A 23438-nucleotide genomic window follows, 5' to 3' on the forward strand; every position below is an offset into this window, starting at 1 on the left:
TCTTTTCCTTACACAGAAAGTCAACCAAGTCTGTTTTTTTTTACATCCATTGTGAATTACAAAATGTGAGAATTGAGCGCTGTAGATGTGGTTTGATGTAGTTTACAATTGAAGTTACATACTGCAGTATATCTCAGAGTTCTGTGCTCAGCTCTTTTGCTGCCAGTTTCTCTCTTCCATATGGCAGAGGGAGATACATTCATAACAAGAGTGCAGAGGAATGCCCGCCGTCCCACCATAGATGGAGCCCTATCTGTGCAAAAGCCCATCATTCGATGCCATATGGAATCTGTTGTTCGTCAAAATAGCCCCGCAGCACATGGAACATCCCCTGTGCCGTTTCATACTCGGGAATCGTGAGACAGAACAATATGTCCTCATGACTAGAATCCCCCGACAAATGTCAATGCATGGTCATCTCGGCCTTCACAGCTATCGTCCATTTGGAGAGCATAAGCTGGGAAGTTTTTGAGTCATTCAGTCAGAGCATACATTCTTCGTTGAACAGTGTTATCTGACAAAGGTATTGTTGTGAGTTTCTGTCCCTCTGCCTCCCCACACATTGTTTTCACCATATCAATTGCGGACAGTAATATCAAAGTCTCTTCAATAGTGGGTGGTTTTATAGTGTTGCAGGCTTAGCCATTCACTGTGGGAATTATTCAAGTGCAACGGTCAAGTGCGGCCCTTTCCCATGATCTATGGGCGCTCTCCTTTCCCATGATCTATGGGCGCTCTCCTTTCCCATGATCTATGGGCGCTCTCCGGTTGAATCTAATCTTTTATCTTTTTTTTAAAGGTTTTTACGGTTAACCACATTACAATAATTTTGAGATTTACAACCCCATTTTCACATTGGGTGACCCAAATGGGTCGCGACCCCTAGATTGGGAACCGCTGCTCTAGCCTATGTGACACTTTTCTACTTCATGTGAGGGAGAGGAACAGCATCAACATTGCGTTGATATGGTAACTTCACCTATTTTTGCACATTTTCATTAAATTCAATGCTTTTAATTAACTTGACATCCTCACAAACATGGGTTAGGCCATGAATGTTGTAAACCACATACTGGAGGACCATACAATTGACTAAAGTGCTGCACATATGAGAGAATGAAAATGGCAACATAGACATCTCCTTGGATGCATTTATCCCAACCTGAATACCCAGTGTGGGACTTAATCGTCTTGATGATAACTCTAGCTGGAGTATCACAGGTAACAGAGGTGACAATTAGAGAGAACTGTTTACCTTTGATGACAAACCCCTTTGCAACTCATTAACTAGATTTCTCTGTAAGGACCGGCGCTGCGAGAGGAGAAGCAAGTACAGGGAGTGAACATTTAATGGATAACAGACAAGAAACAAACAAGGACAACGTCTGGACAGGGGAAAACGTAATGACATCAATGCTGACAAGGGGAACAAACTGAGGAACAGACAGATAAAGAAGGGGAAATCAACAAAGTGAAGGAGTCCAGGTGAGTCCAGGTGAGTCCAGGTGAGTCCAATGAGTCGGATTCAGTCGAAACGCGTATCTATCTGGGACTTTAGACCAGGTTTTTAACACATCCTCCCCATCTCTCCCTCCACCAGCTGGCACTGAAACATGAGTGAGTGAGGTATTGCTTCCCACCAGGAGAAGAAGAGCGTCAGATGAATCCTTGGGTTTTCTTGTGGTAGTGTCTGCTGGGGCATGGGTCTTGCGTGGTCTTCAGGAATCTGGTGGACAACAGGCCTCCCGAATGGCGCAGTGGTCTAAGGCTCTGCATCGCAGTGCTAGCTGTGACACCAGAGATTCTGGTTTTGAGTCCAGGCTCTATCGTAGCCTGCTGCGACCGGGAGACCCATGTGGCGGGGCACAATTGGCTCATCGTCGTCCGGGTTAGCGACTCCTGTGGCAGGTCGAGCGCAGTGCAAGCTGACATGGTCACCAGGTGTATGGTGTTTCCTCTGACACATTGGTGCGGCTGGATTAAGGGTTAAGTGGGCATTGTGTCAAGAAGCAGTGCGGGTTTGGTTGGGTTGTGTTATGGAGGAAGCACGGCTCTCGACCTTCGCCTCTCCCGAGTCTGTACGGAGTTGCAGCGATGAGACAAAACTGTACTAACAATTGGATACCATGAAATTGGGGAGAAAAAGGGGTAAAAAAATGTTTTTTTTTAAAGGAATCTGGTGGACTAGAGGTGGGCAAGAGCAAAGCAACTGTTGAGGTTGGACTGTCTAAACAATGAAGGAAGGAGCGAAGGAAAGAATTAATGACATGCATATAGCCTATTGACTATAAGGATATGCATATAGCCTATTGACTATAATGATATGCATATAGCCTATTGACTATAATGATATGCATATAGCCTATTGACTATAATGATATGCATATAGCCTATTGACTATAATGATATGCATATAGCCTATTAGACAAACCAACAAAATATGTAAAATGACAAATAACGTTCTCCAAACTATAATAGGTTGTAGGCTACCCTAAATGTATCCAAGTTAATGATAATGATAAGACTTCAACTCAATTAGTTATGGGCTGGACGTTGGCTCTCTGTAGGGTGCTTATCACACCACTGTATAACACCCAACAGATGGTGCTAAATCCTTATTCTTGTGGTTCTCAGTTCTGTGTTTTTGCCAGAAAATGCGGAAGTGAAATAATGGAATTTGATGCCATTCCGGAGGACAGGAATAGGCAACATTAATTTATATATTACAATACAATAAAATTAATAGGAAATTAAATAGACAAGCGGAATATATCGCTCAATCAAATCATCACGACAGCCGTGTTGAGATGGAGAGCCGTCGCACAGTAACACGAAGGTCGAGAAATCAACACACCAGGTGAGAGATGAGCTGCATTTGCTTTGTTGACAACGTTGGTTGGTCTGTGACTGTCGCTGTTATGGATTTGCCATCCATCCCCATTGTCTGTCTTATTATGAGGCCGCCAGACCAACATTAATTTGATGAGAAGCGATGGATTGCCTTCTGGTCTATCAAATTGCAACATTGCAGGCATATGCAACCGCAACAAACGGTTATGACCAATATGCATAAATTGTCTTACTTTTTTATATATATATATATATATATATAGAAAGTATCAACATTGTATCAGAGTTGCATTTTGTTGCTGAAACCAAGAGCGCAGTAGTAACAATGCATTTAATTTCTTACTTCTCCCGACACCACTCCTCCTAATCTCCACTGCCAATTCGTAATTCTATCCATGGTCATGTATATTGCCTTGCAGATTGATAAAATTATATCTATTTCGGAAAGCGCCACACGCCTGTAGCCTAGGTGTGGTGCATCCGATGGTGGGCTCGAGGGTGTTTTGTGTCAACAAACGAAAAGTTCCACATCATCGCGCTCGGATTCTTCCACGGAGGCAGAGGGACTGAAGGTGGGACGCCCCCATGGCCCACGCCCGCTTCCCGGGAAGGACTGCAAACGTGGCTGCTAACCTGACTTCCCCGGTGCTGGGTCGACCACTGTGCTCTAATGGGACGCCCTGGATCCTCTATCTGTTCGAGCAATGCGTGGATAATGTGTGGGAATACTGGAGCGTAGTCATCGGGCTGATCTCAATGTTCTGTTTCTTGCTGTCTACTCTACCGTAAGTTTCAATGTTCTGTTTCTTGCTGTCTACTCTACCGTAAATTTCAATGTTCTGTTTCTTGCTGTCTACTCTACCGTAAATTTCAATGTTCTGTTTCTTGCTGTCTACCGTAAATTTTCCACTACTGCAGTAGGAAGGCGTTATATAAGGAAAAAGTATATTGTCTTTGTAATACTAATTAAAATAAATTATCACAAATGTTGTGATCACGTTTCTCTGACCTCCAATGACGGATGAATTAGCCCATTATCGATGTATTACCATAGCAATGAGAGAGAGTCTGTGTGGCTCTGCAAAACCAGTTTACGAGACTTCTAATCCAAGAGATCTAATCCAAGTATATGTTTACATGCCACATCACTCTCCTTTTCTTACCCCTTCTCTGCCTCCATTTGATATCTTGTTGTCTCCCCCCCAGACAAATCTATGAGGCTTATCGCAATGGTAAAGTGGAGGAGGCCATGTCGTTTGGCTTTCTGCTCTTCCTCTTCAGTGGGGACCTCAGCAGTCTAATAGGCTGCGTCCTGACCAGCCAGCTGCCCATCCAGGTATCTAACAAAAGGCACAACTTCAACTTGGTTTTATCTGCAAAGTATGAGTATTGGCAGAGGCATAAGGGAATTATTGTTTTGATTACTATAACACTTTCTGCCCAGGCATGCCCTGGTGCATTGTATAGCTGCTGCATTGAATAGCTGCTGCATTGAAGCACAATGGAGTTGGTGTCACTGCATTTACATTCTATCCCAAAGACATGTTTTCCTTTTAACTTTTCCCTGACCCTTGCCTATGCTTACCAGCAGAGGGTGCCACTGTCAATCATATTTTATTGTTCTCTCTCTCTCTCTCTCTCTCTCTCTCTCTCTCTCTCTCTCTCTCTCTCTCTATTCAATTCAAGGGGCTTTATTGGCATGGGAAACATGTGTTAACATTGCCAAAGCAAGTGAGGTAGATAATATACAAAAGTGAAATAAACAATGAAAATTAACAGTAAACATTACACATACAGAAGTTTCAAAACAATAAAGACATTACAAATGTCATATTATACAGTGGGGCAAAAAAGTATTTAGTCAGCCACCAATTGTGCAAGTTCTCCCACTTAAAAAGATGAGAGGCCTGTAATTTTCAACATAGGTACACTTCAATTATGACAGACAAAATGAGGGAAAAAAATCCAGAAAATCACATTGTGGGATTTTTAATGAATTTATTTGCAAATTATGGTGGAAAATAAGTATTTGGTCACCTACAAACAAGCAAGATTTCTGGCTCTCACAGACCTGTAACTTCTTCTTTAAGAGGCTCCTCTGTCCTCCACTCGTTACCTGTATTAATGGCATCTGTTTGAACTTGTTATCAGTATAAAAGACACCTGTCCACAACCTCAAACAGTCACACTCCAAACTCCACTATGGCCAAGACCAAAGAGCTGTCAAAGGACACCAGAAACGAAATTGTAGACCTGCACCAGGCTGGGAAGACTGAATCTGCAATAGGTAAGCAGCTTGGTTTGAAGAAATCAACTGTGGGATCAATTATTAGGAAATGGAAGACATACAAGATCACTGATAATCTCCCTCGATCTGGGACTCCACGCAAGATCTCACCCCGTGGGGTCAAAATGGTCACAAGAACAGTGAGCAAAAATCCCAGAACCACACGGGGGGACCTTGTGAATGACCTGCAGAGAGCTGGGACCAAAGTAACAAAGCCTACCATCAGTAACACACTACACCGCCAGGGACTCAAATCCTGCAGTGCCAGACGTGTCCCCCTGCTTAAGCCAGTACATGTCCAGGCCCGTCTGAAGTTTGATAGAGAGCATTTGGATGATCCAGAAGAAGATTGGAAGAATGTGATATGGTCAGATGAAACCAAAATATAACTTTTGGGTAAAAACTCAACTCATCGTGTTTGGAGGACAAAGAATGCTGAGTTGCATCCAAAGAACACCATACCTACTGTGAAGCATGGGGGTGGAAACATCATGCTTTGGGGCTGTTTTTCTGCAAAGGGACCAGGACAACTGATCCATGTAAAGGAAAGAATGAATGGGGCCAAGTATCATGAGATTTTGAGTGAAAACCTCCTTCCATCAGCAAGGGCATTGAAGATGAAACGTGGCTGGGTCTTTCAGCATGACAATCATCCTAAACACACCGCCCGGGCAACGAAGGAGTGGCTTCGTAAGAAGCATTTCAAGGTCCTGGAGTGGCCTAGCCAGTCTCCAGATCTCAATCTCATAGAAAATCTTTGAAGGGAGTTGAAAGTCCGTGTTGCCCAGCAACAGCCCCAAAACATCACTGCTCTAGAGGAGATCTGCATGGAGGAATGGGCCAAAATACCAGAAACAGTGTGTGAAAACCTTGTGAAGACTTACAGAAAACGTTTGACCTCTGTCATTGCCAACAAAGGGTATTTAACAAAGTATTGAGATAAACTTTTGTTATTGACCAAATACTTATTTTCCACCATCATTTGCAAATAAATGCATTAAAATTCCTACAATGTGATTTTCTTGATTTTTTTTCTCATTTTGTCTGTCATAGTTGAAGTGTACCTATGATGAAAATTACAGGCCTCTCTCATATTTTTAAGTGGGAGAACTTGCACAATTGGTGGCTGACTAAATACTTTTTTGCCCCACTGTATATACAGTGTTGTAACAATGTACAAATGGTTAAGGAAAATAAATAAGCATAAATATGGGTTGTATTTACAATGGTGTTTGTTCTTCACTGGTTGCCCTTTTCTTGTGGCAACAGGTCACAAATATTGCTGCTGTGATGGCACACTGTGGAATTTCACCCAGTAGATATGGGAGTTGATCAAAATTGGATTTGTTTTCGAATTCTTTGTGGATCTGTGTAATCTGAGGGAAATATGTCTCTAATATGGTCATACATTGGGCAGGAGGCTAGGAAGTGGCTCAGTTTCCACCTAATTTCTCTCTCTCTCTCTCAGATTGTGACAGTAGTGTTCTACATCTTCACGGATCTCCTGCTCATCTCCCAGTTCCTCTACTACAAGATAAAGAACAACTCATCTAAAAGTAAGGCCTGCCGGATCACGATATTACACTGTCCACCCAACATGGAAACACAATAGAATGCCATGGTTGTGTATGTGTGAGAATCAGCATTGTTCCTTGCATTGTAGTGAGAGTGCTGTAGGTTCATATTTCCATTGTAAGTGTAATTCTGAGGGTGCAGTCTGTGTACTCACATTCTGTGTTACATGTATACCTTATTGACAATGCTAACAGCTATGCCAAGTTATCCATGCCTAATGTGTGTGTGTGTGTTTTCAAGTAAAATAGTTCCCACTAAAAGTTGATGACTGACAAATTCTCACATTGTAAAGCTCCTTTGTCAGTCCAGTTTGCAGCTGAGGGCTGGAAGACATATTGGATTACTTAACAGTACGAGTGCGTGTGTTTGTGTGTGGCTATGTGGGTCAATAAAAACCGAGAGAGGGAGGTCCTTCCCCACTTTCTCCATAACTCCGGTATCTCACAGGTATTTGCATTTATTATGGATCCCCATTAGTTCCTGCCAAGGCAGCAGCTACTCTTCCTGGGGTCCAGCAAATATTAAGGCAGTAGTATACATTATCATAAACATGTTAAATACATTTTACAACAGATTTCACAATACATTAAGTGTGTGCCCTCCGGCCACTACACTACTACAACACACAATCCAGGGTATAGTGTGTGTATGTTATGTATGTGTGTATGTTATGTGTGTTTGTACCTGTGTGTGTATAGTGTGTATGTTATGTGTGTTTGTACCTGTGTGTGTATAGTAGTGTATATGTTGTGTGTGTTTGTACCTGTGTGTGTATGTTGTGTGTGTTTGTACCTGTGTGTGTATAGTAGTGTGTGTTTGTACCTGTGTGTGTATAGTAGTGTGTGTTTGTACCTGTGTGTGTATAGTGTGTTTGTACCGGTGTGTGTATAGTAGTGTGTATGTTATGTGTGTTTGTACCTGTGTGTGTATAGTGTGTATGTTATGTGTGTTTGTACCTGTGTGTGTATAGTAGTGTGTATGTTGTGTGTATTTGTACCTGTGTGTATGTTGTGTGTGTTTGTACCTGTGTGTGTTTGTACCTGTGTGTGTATAGTAGTGTGTGTTTGTACCGGTGTGTGTATAGTAGTGTGTATGTTATGTGTGTTTGTACCTGTGTGTGTGACTCTTCACAGTCCTCGCTTTTCCATAAGGTGTATTTGTATCGTTTAAAAAATGTATGTTACTGCTTTAAAATTATTTTTTTATTAAACCTTTTGTTTTACCAGGTAAGTTGACTGAGGACACATTCTCATATACAGCAATGACCTGGGTAATAGTTACAGGGAAGAGGAGTGCGTGCTGCGTGAGTTACTTGATATGGAATAGAGTTCCATGTAGTCATGGCTCTATATAGTACTGTGTGCCTCCCATAGTCTGTTCTGGACTTGGGGACTGTGAAGAGACCTCTGGTGGCATGTCTTGTGGGGTATGCATGGGTGTCCGAGTGTGCTAGTAGTTTAAACAGACAGCTCGCTCTATTGAACATGTCAATAAGTAGTGATGAAGTCAATCTCTCCTCTACATTAAGCCATGAGAGATGGACATGCATATTATTCATGTTAGCTCTGTGTACATTTAAGGGCCAGCTGTGCTGCCTTGTTCTGGGCCAGTTGTAATTTGACCAAGTCCCTCTTTATTGTAACAAAACTGTGGCCTATAGGACCTGACTTGCTGATATTGTTGTTAAGAAGGTAGAGCTACGCTTTATTATGGACAGACCTCTCCCCATCTTAGCTAATGTTGCATCAATATGTTTTAACAATGACAATTTACAATACATTTCCACATTAATTACAAGATTCAGCTGAGGCTTAGGGTTTAGTGAGTGATTTGTCCCAAATACAATTATTTTAGTTTTTGAAATATTTAGGACCAGCTTATTTATTGCCACCCATTCTGAAACTGACTGCAGCTCTTTGTTAAGTGGTGCAGTGATTTCACTCGCTGTAATATCTGACGTGTATAGTGTCGAGTCATTCACATACATAGACACACAGGCTTTACTCAGAGACATGTTATTAGTAAAGATTGAAAAAAGTAAGGGACCTAGACAGCTGCCCTGGGGAATTCCTGATTCTACCTGGATTATGTTGGAAAGGCTACCATTAAAGATGAAAGAAAACCCCTCTGTGTTCTAGACAGGTAACTCTCAATTCACAATATAGTAGGGGTCGTAAAGCCATTAAATCCTAAGTTTTTCCAGCAGCATACTATGATTGATAATGTCAACAGCTGCACTGAAGACAAACAAAACGGCTCCCAAAATATTTGTATTATCAATTTCTCTCAGCCAATCATCCGTCATTTGTATAAGTGCCATGCATGTTGAATGCCCTTCACTATACGCGTGCTGAAAGTCTGTTGTTAATTTATTTACTGTAAAATAGCATTGTATCCAGTCAAACACAATTTTTTCAAAAAGTTTACATTTACATTTACATTTAAGTCATTTAGCAGACGCTCTTATCCAGAGCGACTTACAAATTGGTGCATTCACCTTATGACATCCAGTGGAACAGTAGTGCATCTAAATCTTTTAAGGGGGGTGAGAGGGATTACTTTATCCTATCCTAGGTATTCCTTAAAGAGGTGGGGTTTCAGGTGTCTCCGGAAGGTGGTGATTGACTCCGCTGTCCTGGCGTCGTGAGGGAGTTTGTTCCACCATTGGGGGGCCAGAGCAGCGAACAGTTTTGACTGGGCTGAGCGGGAACTGTACTTCCTCAGTGGTAGGGAGGCGAGCAGGCCAGAGGTGGATGAACGCAGTGCCCTTGTTTGGGTGTAGGGCCTGATCAGAGCCTGGAGGTACTGAGGTGCCGTTCCCCTCACAGCTCCGTAGGCAAGCACCATGGTCTTGTAGCGGATGCGAGCTTCAACTGGAAGCCAGTGGAGAGAGCGGAGGAGCGGGGTGACGTGAGAGAACTTGGGAAGGTTGAACACCAGACGGGCTGCGGCGTTCTGGATGAGTTGTAGGGGTTTAATGGCACAGGCAGGGAGCCCAGCCAACAGCGAGTTGCAGTAATCCAGACAGGAGATGACAAGTGCCTGGATTAGGACCTGCGCCGCTTCCTGTGTGAGGCAGGGTCGTACTCTGCGGATGTTGTAGAGCATGAACCTACAGGAACGGGCCACCGCCTTGATGTTAGTTGAGAACGAAAGGGTGTTGTCCAGGATCACGCCAAGGTTCTTAGCGCTCTGGGAGGAGGACACAATGGAGTTGTCAACCGTGATGGCGAGATCATGGAACGGGCAGTCCTTCCCGGGAGGAAGAGCAGCTCCGTCTTGCCGAGGTTCAGCTTGAGGTGGTGATCCGTCATCCACACTGATATGTCTGCCAGACATGCAGAGATGCGATTCGCCACCTGGTCATCAGAAGGGGAAAGGAGAAGATTAATTGTGTGTCGTCTGCATAGCAATGATAGGAGAGACCATGTGAGGTTATGACAGAGCCAAGTGACTTGGTGTATAGCGAGAATAGGAGAGGGCCTAGAACAGAGCCCTGGGGGACACCAGTGGTGAGAGCACGTGGTGTGGAGACGGATTCTCGCCACGCCACCTGGTAGGAGCGACCTGTCAGGTAGGACGCAATCCAAGCGTGGGCCGCGCCGGAGATGCCCAACTCGGAGAGGGTGGAGAGGAGGATCTGATGGTTCACAGTATCGAAGGCAGCCGATAGGTCTAGAAGGATGAGAGCAGAGAGAGAGAGTTAGCTTTAGCAGTGCGGAGCGCCTCCGTGATACAGAGAAGAGCAGTCTCAGTTGAATGACTAGTCTTGAAACCTGACTGATATGGATCAAGAAGGTCATTCTGAGAGAGATAGCGGGAGAGCTGGCCAAGGACGGCACGTTCAAGAGTTTTGGAGAGAAAAGAAAGAAGGGATACTGGTCTGTAGTTGTTGACATCGGAGGGATCGAGTGTAGGTTTTTTCAGAAGGGGTGCAACTCTCGCTCTCTTGAAGACGGAAGGGACGTAGCCAGCGGTCAGGGATGAGTTGATGAGCGAGGTGAGGTAAGGGAGAAGGTCTCCGGAAATGGTCTGGAGAAGAGAGGAGGGGATAGGGTCAAGCGGGCAGGTTGTTGGCGGCCGGCCGTCACAAGACGCGAGATTTCATCTGGAGAGAGGGGAGAAAGAGGTCAGAGCACAGGGTAGGGCAGTGTGAGCAGAACCAGCGGTGTCGTTTGACTTAGCAAACGAGGATCGGATGTCGTCGACCTTCTTTTCAAAATGGTTGACGAAGTCATCTGCAGAGAGGGAGGAGGATTCAGGAGGGAGGAGAAGGTTGCAAAGAGCTTCCTAGGGTTAGAGGCAGATGCTTGGAATTTAGAGTGGTAGAAAGTGGCTTTAGCAGCAGAGAGAGAAGAGGAAAATGTAGAGAGGAGGGAGTGAAAGGATGTCAGGTCCGCAGGGAGGCGAGTTTTCCTCCATTTCCGCTCGGCTGCCCGGAGCCCTGTTCTGTGAGCTCGCAATGAGTCGTCGAGCCACGGAGCGGGAGGGGAGGACCGAGCCGGCCTGGAGGATAGGGGACATAGAGAGTCAAAGGATGCAGAAAGGGAGGAGAGGAGGGTTGAGGAGGCAGAATCAGGAGATAGGTTGGAGAAGGTTTGAGCAGAGGGAAGAGATGATAGGATGGAAGAGGAGAGAGTAGCGGGGGGAGAGAGAGCGAAGGTTGGGACGGCGCGATACCATCCGAGTAGGGGCAGTGTGGGAAGTGTTGGATGAGAGCGAGAGGGAAAAGGATACAAGGTAGTGGTCGGAGACTTGGAGGGGAGTTGCAATGAGGTTAGTGGAAGAACAGCATCTAGTAAAGATGAGGTCGAGCGTATTTCCTGCCTTGTGAGTAGGGGGAAGGTGAGAGGGTGAGGTCAAAAGAGGAGAGGAGTGGAAAGAAGGAGGCAGAGGAATGAGTCAAAGGTAGACGTGGGGAGGTTAAAGTCGCCCAGAACTGTGAGAGGTGAGCCGTCCTCAGGAAAGGAGCTTATCAAGGCATCAAGCTCATTGATGAACTCTCCGAGGGAACCTGGAGGGGCGATACATGATAAGGATGTTAAGCTTGAAAGGGCTGGTAACTGTGACAGCATGGAATTCAAAGGAGGCGATAGACAGATGGGTAAGGGGAGAAAGAGAGAATGACCACTTGGGAGAGATGAGGATCCCGGTGCCACCACCCGCTGACCAGAAGCTCTCGGGGTGTGCGAGAACACGTGGGCAGACGAAGAGAGAGCAGTAGGAGTAGCAGTGTTGTCTGTGGTGATCCATGTTTCCGTCAGTGCCAAGAAGTCGAGGGACTGGAGGGAGGCATAGGCTGAGATGAACTCTGCCTTGTTGGCCGCAGATCGGCAGTTCCAGAGGCTACCGGAGACCTGGAACTCCACGTGGGTCGTGCGCTGGGACCACCAGATTAGGGTGGCGCGCCACGCGGTGTGGAGCGTTTGTATGGTCTGTGCAGAGAGGAGAGAACAGGGATAGACAGACACATAGTTGACAGGCTACACAAGAGGCTACGCTAATGCAAAGGAGATTGGAATGACAAGTGGACTACACGTCTCGAGTGTTCAGAAAGTTAAGCTTATTTAGCAAGAATCTTATTGACTAAAATGATTAAAATGATACAGTACTGCTGAAGTAGGCTAGCTGGCAGAGGCTGCGTTGTTGACTATGTAGACTAGCTGGCAGTGGCTGCGTTGTTGACACTACACTAATCAAGTCGTTCCGTTGAGTGTAATAGTTTCTACTGTGCTGCTATTCGGGGCTAGCTGGCTAGCTAGCAGTGTTGATTACGTTACGTTGCGTTAAAAGAACGACAATAGCTGGCTAGCTAACCTAGGAAATCGCTCTAGACTACACAATTATCTTTGATACAAAGACGGCTATGTAGCTAGCTATGTAGCTAGCTACGATCAAACAAATCAAGCCGTTGTACTGTAATGAAATGAATTGAAAAATGTGATACTTCCTGTGGAGCGAAGCGAAATGCGAACGGGTTGTTGAGTGCGGAAGTTCTGTTCGGTAGACGTTGGCTAGCTGTTGGCTAGCTAGCAGTGTCTCCTACGTTAAGGACGACAAATAGCTGGCTAGCTAACCTCGGTAAATTAAGATAATCACTCTAAAACTACACACTCTAAACTACACAATTATCTTGGATACGAAGACAGCAAAGACAACTATGTAGCTAGCTAACACTACACTAATCAAGTCGTTCAGTTGAGTGTAATAGTTGTGCTGCTAATCGGTAGACGGTGGACGTTAGCTAGCTGGCTAGCTGCAGGGCAGATAGCAGTGTAGACTGCGTTAGGACGACGAAATACGATAATTACGCAATTATCTATGATACAAAGACGGCTATGTAGCTAGCTAAGAAGAAATTGCTAAGATTAGACAAATCAAACCGTTGTACTATAATGAAATGTAATGAAATGTAATACTACCTGCGGACCGAGTGCGGTTGCCACCGCCGAGTGCGGATGCGACCGCTCGCTCCAAGGGTTGGTAACAGGCTGATTGGTCGGCTAGTCTTGGGTAGCGGAATGACTTTTGCTTCCCTCCAGGCTTGAGGGGGCACACTTTTTTGTAAGCTTAGGTGGAAGAGCTGGCAAATAGGATTGGCAATATTGTCTATCATCCTCAGTAATTTTCCATCCAAGTTGTCCGACGCAGGTGGCTTGTCATTGTTGATATGCAACATTTAAAAAAATCTTTTCCACACTCACTTTACAGCATTCTAAATTACAATGCTTGTATTTCATAACTTGGTCAGATATACTTGGATGTGTAGATTCAGCGTTTGCTGCTGGCATATCATGCCTTAATTTGCTAATCTTGCCAATTAAAAAAATTATTTAAGTAGTTGGCAATATTTGTGGGTTTTACAGTGAATGAGCCATCTGATTCAATGAATGATGGAGCTTTTTGCCTTTTGTACAACATTTTTATTTAAGGTGCTCCAAAGCTTTTTACTATACTTCTTTATATAATTTATCTTTGTTTCATAGTATAGCTTTTTACATTTTTTATTTTGTTCTGTTTAGTCACTTGATTTCTCAATTTGCAGTAGTTTTGTCAATCAGTTATGCAGTCAGACTTATTTGTCATTCGTTTTGCCTCATCCCCCTCAACTATAACATTTTTCAAATCCTCATCAAACCTTTGGGATGTAACAGTTTTTATAGTGCATGCTTACTAGTAACTGGTGTACGCAATTTCTTAAATATTTCAAGTGCGGCGTCTGGTTGCTCCTCATTACACACCACAGACCAGCAAATATTATTTACATCATCAACATAGGAATTACTACAAAACCTCTTGTAGGACCTCTTATACACAATATTTGGTCCAGCCTTTGGAACTTTGGTTTTCCTAGCTATGGATACCATTTTGTGATCACTACATCAGATGGATTTGGAAACTGCTTTACAGCAGATTTCTGCAGCATTAGTAAAGACGTAATCGATACATGTGGATTTCATTCCTGTGCTGTTCGTAAACACGCTGGTAGGTTGACTTTTAACGAATACTGACTGTTAGCACTTGGTGGTTTATAGCAGCTTTCTACAAGAATGGGGTTTAGGTGAGGCAGATGAACCTGTAGCCATATTACTTCAACATTACTTGACATGAGATCCTCTCTAAGCTTTACTAGAATGTGGCTCTGAATATAGACCACAACACCACCCCCGTTGGCATTTCTGTATTTTCTGTAGATGTTATAACCATGTATTGCAACCACTGTATCATCAAAGGTATTATCTAAGTGAGTTTCAGAGATGGTCAGTATATTTGAGTGTCAATGGTTAATAGCAAGTTATCGATTTCATGAAACGTGTTCCTTATTGTTATTGTTGCTCCTTAATTATTTGTTAAATTTGAATTTGATTTTGATTTTTTTCCCTAACTATATTTTTGGTTAAGAGCTTGTAAGTAAGCATTTCACTGTAAGGTCTACACCTGTTGTATTCGGCGCATGTGACAAATTAAATTAGATTAGATTTGTTCCTTAGGCTATATACACTACATGACCAAAGTATGTGGACACGTGTTCATCAAACATCTCAATCGAAAATGATGGGTATTAATATGGAGTTGGTCCCCCCTTTGCTGCTATAACAGCCTCCATTCCTCTGGGAAGGCTTTCCACTAGATGTTGGAACATTGCTGCAGGAACTTGCTTCCATTCAGCCATGAGTATTAGTGAGGTCAGGTACTCATGTTGGGCGATTAGGCCTGGCTCGCAGTCGGCGTTCCAATTCATCCCAAAGGTGTTTGATGGGGTTGAGGTCAGGGCTCTGTGCAGGCCAGTCAAGCTCTGTTACCACAAAGTTGGAAGCACAGAATCATCTAGAATGTCAAACTGAATGTATGCTGTAGCCTTAAGATTTCCCTTCACTGGAACTAAGGGGCCTAGCCCAAACCATAAAAAACAACTCCAGACCATTATTCCTCCTCCACCAAACTTTACAGTGGGCACTATGCATTCAGGCAGGTAGAGTTGTCCGTGCGTCATCACTCCAGAGAACACGTTTCCACTGCTCCAGAGTCCAATGGCGGCGGGCTTAACACCACTCTAGACGATGCTTGGCATTGCGTATGGTGATCTAAGACTTGTATGTGGCTGCTCGGCCATGGAAACCAATTTTATGAAGCTCCCGATGAACAGTTTTTGTGCTTATGTTGCTTCCAGAGGCAGTTTGGAACTCGGTAGTGAGCGTTGCAACCGAAGACAGACAATTTTCTGCGCTATGCGCTTCAGAATTTGGCGGTCCTGTTCTGTGAGCTTGTGTGGACTACCACTTTGCGGCTGAGCTGTTGTTGCACCTGGACATTTCCACTTCACAACAACAGCACTTACAGTTGACTGGGGCAGCTCTAGCAGGGCAGACATTTGACGAACGGACTTGTAGGAATGGTGGCATCCTATGACTGTGCCACGTTGACAGTCACTGAGCTCTTCAGTAAGGCCATTCTACTGCCAATGTTTGTCTATGGCAATTGCATGGCGGTGTGCTCGATTTTATACACCTGTCAGCAATGGGTGTGGCTGAAATAGCCAAATCCACTCATTTGAAGGGGTGTCCAAATACTTGTACGTTAATGTGGGCTATTTTTTAGCACCTTTCTGAGATGCTTGATTCTTTTACATGATCGGCTTATCAGAAGTTGACATGCCAGTGATATTTACAGTATGTTGGAGCTGATAGTACAGAATGAGCTGCACACAGTGGACTTCCTACTAGGACACACGCCTCAGTGCTAACAGTATAACTCTGGTTCATAGACATATGATTATTGCATACAATAGCTATAGGATCGACAGAGGCATTCGGGGGACTTAGAGGGACATAAATTAGGTTACATACACTATGACTTCCAACGCTCCTGGGACATTGTACATTTTGTTCTACAGCACTACAACAACTCAGTGACACAATGGTAGTGATTATCTGAGCAGGGCTTGGGTCATTGATAAGTCATTTTCTCAATGCAGCCTTGAAATGCGTGGACAGAGTCCAGGAGCCAAGATTATTTGGATGGACTGTCATTCTTGTAGAGCATCTTATTTATATAAGTTATGCCAACAGAGCTACAGTAGTCTTTTAGCCAGATGTGTAATGCCAGTAGCCTGCTGAATCTCTCACAGCCGTGACCCAACGATGGTACCGGGCCTAAAATAATTGGCCGCTTTTTGGAAACTTTAAGAAGCTAGAATCAGTTATTTTAAAATACATTTTCAGCATTCCCGGTTAGCCCTGCTAATGTCATTTGACCCCACATGGACTACCACAGCGTCAGGCCCCGGCATTTGTCATAGAATGGTGGGAAGCAGCGTTGTAATGTCCTGTACTCGTGCTCTAGGGTAACACAAGGTTTTTGCCCTGAGAACCGAGATGTTTCTTACCATAGAGCTGCTGATGATGACAGCTGGTACATAGGCTGAGGAGGTGCGGCCGCTCTTACGCCTCGAGCGGCCTCGCATACCCCCCGAGGATCGATGGGCAGTGAGGCCATGATGGACCTACCCAGCTGTAGAATCAATCATGGCTGATGGAGGGCTGGTGTCTCAGACACCCTCACAGTCTGATGAGGGGGAGCTCTGAAGATCTGAAACTGAGTTAGAAACCACAGGAGAAGGAGACCGAACAGAGGGCGAAGGCGCAGGTACCTTTGGATCCGATCATGAAGCAGAAGCCCCCAGGGATGAAGGTGCCGGAACCTCTGGATCCAGGGCGAAGAAACTGTTTGAAGTCTGTGTCCAGTCCGGGCTTCCCGTCACCAAGGAGGCCCCCATTGCCAGATGCCGCTGCTTTTGACTTCCACAGCGAGTGACATATCGCCATGGCTGGTTGATAAGATCAAGAACAGGAACATCCACCAAGTCATCCAGAGGCAGCTTACTGACTCTATTTTCCAGGGAAGAGGCAGACACCTTCAGTGAGGGATCCCTGCCGAGCACCGGCCAATTGGCTGTGGAGAGCCGTCTGGGCGGAGACACTTCCACCAGGCCAGAGTGACGCCCGGCTACTGAGAGAAAGAAAAAGAAAGAAAAAGGAGGCAGGCGTGGATTCCCCAGTAGCTGGTGTAGTATTCCCCAGTAGCTGGTGTAGTATTCCCCAGTAGCTGGTGTAGGATTCCCCAGTAGCTGGTGTAGTATTCCCCAGTAGCTGGTGTAGTATTCCCCAGTAGCTGGTGTAGGATTCCCCAGTAGCTGGTGTAGGATTCCCCAGTAGCTGGTGTAGGATTCCCCAGTAGCTGGTGTAGGATTCCCCAGTAGCTGGTGTAGGATTCCCCAGTAGCTGGTGTAGGATTCCCCAGTAGCTGGTGTAGGAAATCCCCAGTAGCTGATGTAGGATTCCCCAGTGGAGTGTGTAGGACACCCCAGTAGCTGGTTTAGTATTCCCCAGTAGCTGGTTTAGTATTCTCCAGTAGCGTGTGTAGGACTCCCCAGTGGAGTGTGTAGGACTCCCCAGTAGCTGGTGTAGGACTCCCCAGTAGCTGGTGTAGGATTCCCCAGTAGCTGGTGTAGGACTCCCCAGTGGAGTGTGTAGGACTCCCCAGTGGAGTGTGTAGGACTCCCCAGTGGAGTGTGTAGGACTCTCCAGTGGAGTGTGTAGGACTCCCCAGTAGCTGGTTTAGTATTCCCCAGTAGCTGGTTTAGTATTCTCCAGTAGCGTGTGTAGGATTCCCCAGTGGAGTGTGTAGGACTCCCCAGTAGCGTGTGTAGGACTCCCCAGTAGCGTGTGTAGGACTCCCCAGTAGCGTGTGTAGGACTCCCCAGTAGCGTGTGTAGGACTCCCCAGTAGCTGGTGTAGGACTCCCCAGTAGCTGGTGTAAGACTCTCCAGTAGCTGGTGTAAGACTCTCCAGTAGCTGGTGTATGACTCCCCAGTAGCTGGTGTATGACTCCCCAGTAGCTGGTGTATGACTCTCCAGTAGCTGGTGTATGACTCTCCAGTAGCTGGTGTATGACTCTCCAGTAGCTGGTGTATGACTCTCCAGTAGCTGGTGTATGACTCTCCAGTAGCTGGTGTATGACTCTCCAGTAGCTGGTGTATGACTCTCCAGTAGCTGGTGTATGACTCTCCAGTAGCTGGTGTATGACTCTCCAGTAGCTGGTGTAGGACTCCCCAGTAGCTGGTGTAGGACTCCCCAGTAGCTGGTGTAGGACTCCTCAGTAGCTTATGTAAATTCACTACTTGTTTGCTAAGAATAGCCACTTTGCTCCATGTGTAACTCTGTGTCCTTGTATGTGTCGAACTGCTTTGCTTTATCTATGCCAGGTCGCAATTGTAAATGAGAACTTGTTCTCAACTTGCCTACCTGGTTAAATAAAGGTGAAATAAAAAAAATATATTTTTAAAAACCAGGAGGTACAGCAACACTGTGGGTGCGTCTGTGTGTATGACCCATGTGTGTCTCTCTTTCCCAGAGCGCCCCATGTTGAAGTGGTTGTGTTTCCTGTGGTGTGGGGCTTCCACTGTGGCCCTCCTGATTCTCCCCAAGTTCATCACTGACAACAACACCTCTGCCAACACTGAGGTGTGTGCGTGCGTGTGTGTGTGCGTGTGTGTGTGTGTGTGTGTGTGTGAAGGCGATATCACCCCATGTGAGTTGTATCTCATCCTATATATCTCTCTCTCTCTGACTCTCTCTTCAGAGTGCCTCTAACAGCGTGGAGATTTCTGGTTATGCCTGTGGATACGTGGCCTCCATATTCTACCTCTCCTCTCGTTTTCCACAGCTCTACAAAAATGTAAGTGACAGTCTATGGGTGTGATTATGGAGGTAAGATGTGACAGGATAGCAGGGTTAGGGGACATGAGGAGGGAAGAGGGTGACAGGAGGGGAAGGAAGGGGTGATAAAGGAAGACTGAATGTAGTTGGGGCCAGAAGAGAAAAAGGAATGCTGTTGTTTGATTTAAAAAAATGAGAACCAGGCGTGAGAGACTGGTGTTTTGTACTGAGTGATGTCATAGCATGTGGACTGGTGGCTCCTGCAGAGAACTCACTGTCACTCCCAATGTGATAATAATTCCTAGGAATGGGGAGAGCACAGTACACACACACACACACACACATTTTTATATATTGAGTGTCTTTGTGAGCATGCATGACTTACCAACAACAAATCATGCATACTAACACATTGTCAAACATTGTGAAAATATGTTCGGAACTAATATTATTTTGGAATTTAACAAAAAAGTATTTAAAATGAAGAAGTAATAGAATGGGGTTAAATGATTAACTACATAACATGTTTTGAAGACTAAAAGGTAACATCTCCCTGTTGTTTCCAGTTTAAGCGACAGTCTACAGAGGGCACGTCGTACATGCTGTTTGCCCTGGCCATGATGGGCAACGGGACCTACGGGCTCAGTGTCATTGTGGTTCTACCAGCTCTGGCCGGCTCCAAACAGGCCTTCATTCTCAAACATCTGGCCTGGCTCATCGGCAGCCTGGGAGTCCTCCTCCTAGACTTCTTTGTATCTTTTCTTTTTCTCCGAGATCATCATTTCACTAAAAAAGGGATAAGGATAATGAAGTGAAAGTGTTATTTTTGTCTCTGGAATATTGTTGACTTGTTGTGGTGTGTTTGTGAATGAGCCTTAACTCTCCCAGGTCACTGCCCAGTTCATCATCTATAGGAAGAACCAGTCCGCTAAAACCAGCAAGAAGATGAACGTTCCTGAAGTAGAACCTCTGCTCTGTGAAGAGGAGGAACTGTCCACATTCTAGAAAACACATGAATGAAGGTGTATCGTTAGAATACATGATTAAAGTTCTAGAGTGAGAACACATGAATGAAGGTGTATCGTTAGAACACATGATTAAAGTTCTAGAGTGAGAATACATGATTAAAGTTCTAGAGTGAGAACACATGATTGAAGTTCTAGAGTGAGAACACATGATTGAAGTTCTAGAGTGAGAATACATTATTAAAGTTCTAGAGTGAGAATACATGATTGAAGCATGTAGCCTAGTGGTTAGAGCGCTGGACTAGTAACCGGAAGGTTGCGAGTTCAAACCCCCGAGCTGACAAGGTACAAATCTGTCGTTCTGCCCCTGAACAGGCAGTTAACCCACTGTTCCCAGGCCGTCATTGAAAATAAGAATATGTTCTTAACTGACTTGCCTGGTTAAATAAAGGTAAAAAAAAAAAAAAATGTTCTAGAGTGAGAACACATGATTGAAGTTCTAGAGTGAGAATACATTATTAAAGTTCTAGAGTGAGAACACATGATTGAAGTTCTAGAGTGAGAACACATGATTGAAGTTCTAGAGTGAGAACACATGATTGAAGTTCTAGAGTGAGAATACATGATTGAAATTCTAGAGTGAGAACAGTAAGAGATTTCCAGAAATCGTCTCCATAATGCTGAGTACCTAGAATAATCCAACAAATGTGATCGTACACCAATGTTCCCTCCATTTAAATCCAGGTGAATTAAAGGGGGTGTCTTATGTTTGAGAAATGTAATCTCAGTAGAACCATTCTCTATTTCTTTGTAAGGGGGCTCAAATGATCTATTCCCTATGTTTTTCTTATTACACTAAAGGCCTATAGGGTGTGTCTCAGTGTCACATGCCTCTAGTCTATGTTTGTCAATGGTTAGAGGTCCTGTGTTTTCCAGGATAAGATCGGCAATACACTCTGAACTGTTCACACAGCATTGTCGTCTAGGTAAACAGTACAAGAAGGAATCATAACAGGGATTGTTCCTGTATGTAGGTTTAAAAAGATCATACATTGCACCAATGGTAGTGTATCAAATTGACTATTGATGTGCCACAAAGTAGTGGGCTGCACCAACAGTAATCTATTTTTCACTTGTGGTGAATTTGTTATAGTTTACCTTGGTTTGTTGTAGGAGCAGATTCCGTTGTAATTGAATCCCTATATAAGTTGTAGTTGGTAAATTGCTTGGAGTGTTACACAGTGTTTAGATTGTGAATATGCAGTGGGTTAAGCCTGATATCCTGTGCCTTGCATCTACATAACACTGTTGAACTGATGATGTGTGTAGGGTATTTTATTTATATGATTATGGAGCTTTTCTTTGTTTGCTTTTGAGGAAACTAATAGGCTCTTTTTTTGGTGCATCGTTGAGTAGTATGAGTTTGAGTAGTATGAGTTTGAGTAGTATGTTGCAGTGGAGGTCGGAGGGCTGTTTGACGTCTTCACACTGGTGCTTTTAAAACAGACAGTTCTTTGGCTGAAATCTAACCTTTAGATAAACATCCTCCTTTCCTTACATTATGGCCCAGTAATTTTACCTTTCAGTGGCCACAAATAATGGAAGGAAAGAGGGAGGGTTTTTGGCAGCATTCAGTCACAGCCTTGAGCATTGTGTTCTCACCCCTTCTCACCCCTTATTGTGGGGTTGTGTCCAGGAACTGTTTTATAAGTTGATGTGCCATAACTTGGTAACATGGAGTCATGATGAGAGAATAGAGCTACTGATTACCGATGGTCACAGCACTTTATTAGTCTGTCATGGATGTGATTGTTTGATTGACACCACAGATTTCTCTACCTCGTCTTTCAGTGGGGGGGGGGGGGGGGGTTGTTGTTTATCTGACCCGGGTTACCCCATCTTGTTTGAACCGGGTGAAAAGTGATTGTATTCCTTTTGGAACCAGGCTGCCTCCCGGGTGTGAGCCAGGTGCCCCGCTCTGGCCGGCGGCGAAGTCGGCACAAAACAAAAGTGACGTAATTAAGCAGGGTTATGCGTTTTCAAATGCTAAAGTGATTATTATTGATAAAAAAATCCTTTATCTGCCTTCCCAATAAAAACTAGTTTGAAAATTCTAACATTTTATTTGCCTTGTTGACAACGTGATTGAGCGGCGCAGATTACTGTTTGATTTGAGAAATGCACTCCTCCCTCTCCACTTTCGCCTGATGACGTGACAGGCCATTGCCCGGTTCAACCCAGGCCAGTGTAATAGAACTCCCCCAGTGACATAGGAGTCATGCCTGGTGAAAATGTAAATCAAAGCAAATCAAAAAACAATTGTTGCATGATCCGAATACAACAGGTGTCGACCTTACCGTGAAATGCTTACTTACGAGCCCTTAACCAACAGTGTAGACCTTACCGTGAAATGCTTACTTACGAGCCCTTAACCAACAGTGTAGACCTTACCGTGAAATGCTTACTTACGAGCCCTTAACCAACAGTGTAGACCTTACCGTGAAATGCTTACTTACGAGCCCTTAACCAACAATGCAGAGTAAGAAAATATTTGCTTAATAAACCAAAGTTGAAAAAGTAACACAAAATAACAATAACGAGGCTATATATGGGGGTACCAGCACCAAGACAATGTGCAGGGCTACGGGTTAGTTGAGATAAGACTAGTATCCCGGAGTCGCCTCTTCACCGTTGACGTTGAGACTAGTTTCTTAATGAAGCTGACAGTTGATGACTTGTCTGTTTCTCAAACTAGACACCCAAACGTACTTGTTCTCTTGCTCAGTTGTGCACTGGGGCCTCCCACTCCTCTTTCTATTCTGGTTAGAGCCAGTTTGCGCTGTTCTGTGAAGGGAGTAGTACACACATCTTCAGTTTCTTGGTAATTTCTCACATGGAATAGCCTTCATTTCTCAGAACAAGAAAAGATTGACGAGTTTCAGAAGAAAGTTCTTTGTTTCTGTCCATTTCGAACCTGTAATTGAACCCACAAATGCTGATGTTCCAGATACTCAACTAGTCTAAAGAAGGCCAGTTTTATTGCTTCTTTAATCAGTACAACAGTTTTCAGCTGTGCTAACATAATTGTTAATGATCAATTAGCCTTTTAAAATGATAAACTTGGATTAACTAACACAACGTGCCATTTGGAACACAGGAGTGATGGTTGCTGATAATGTGTCTCTGTACGCCTATGTAGATATTCCATAAAACATCAGCCGTTTCCAGCTACAATTGTCATTTACAACATTAACAATGTATACACTGTATTTCTGATCAATTTATGATATTTTAATGGACAAAAAAACAAGGACATTTCTAAGTGACCCCAAACTTTGGAACAGTAGTGTACATGTAGGTAGGGGTAAAGTAACTATGCATAGATATTTCACCTTTATTTAACCAGGTAGGGGGTCAATGCAAATAGTCCAGGTAGCTATTTGATTAACTGTTCAGCAGTCTTATGACTTGGGGGTAGAAGCTGTTAAGAAGCCTTTTGGACCTAGACTTGGTGCTCCGGTACCGTTTGCCGTGCAGTAACAG

General features: G+C 44.3%; 1 protein-coding gene across 2 annotated transcripts; it reads left to right on the forward strand.

Moving 5' to 3' along the window:
* The first annotated feature begins 1211 nt into the window (after positions 1-1211).
* LOC115127114 (lysosomal amino acid transporter 1 homolog) lies at positions 1212-21743 on the forward strand. 2 transcript variants are annotated; one of them, XM_029656753.2, is made up of 8 exons: positions 1212-2857; positions 3270-3635; positions 4057-4186; positions 6606-6693; positions 18626-18735; positions 18854-18949; positions 19497-19682; positions 19819-21743. In XM_029656753.2, exons 2-8 carry the CDS (start codon positions 3436-3438, stop codon positions 19933-19935), a joined length of 927 nt encoding a protein of 308 aa, XP_029512613.1. In that variant the 5' UTR covers positions 1212-2857; positions 3270-3435; the 3' UTR covers positions 19936-21743. The 2 variants fall into 2 exon arrangements, with proteins under 2 accessions (XP_029512613.1, XP_064880307.1); XM_065024235.1 differs by lacking the exon at positions 1212-2857 and having other exon boundaries at positions 3558-3713.
* The last annotated feature ends 1695 nt before the right edge of the window (positions 21744-23438 follow it).

This window comes from Oncorhynchus nerka, linkage group LG11 (assembly GCF_034236695.1).
Source record: "Oncorhynchus nerka isolate Pitt River linkage group LG11, Oner_Uvic_2.0, whole genome shotgun sequence".
In the NCBI taxonomy this organism is placed as follows: Eukaryota; Metazoa; Chordata; class Actinopteri; order Salmoniformes; family Salmonidae; genus Oncorhynchus; species Oncorhynchus nerka.

Bases quoted from the DNA above. Each gene is read 5' to 3' on its own strand.
- LOC115127114 (XM_029656753.2), top strand. From the start codon at position 3,436: ATGGCCCACGCCCGCTTCCCGGGAAGGACTGCAAACGTGGCTGCTAAC. The intron at 6,694-18,625 runs GTAAGGCCTGCC...TCTCTTTCCCAG, and splicing joins AAAGAACAACTCATCTAAAA to AGCGCCCCATGTTGAAGTGG. The intron at 18,950-19,496 runs GTAAGTGACAGT...TGTTGTTTCCAG, and splicing joins TTCCACAGCTCTACAAAAAT to TTTAAGCGACAGTCTACAGA.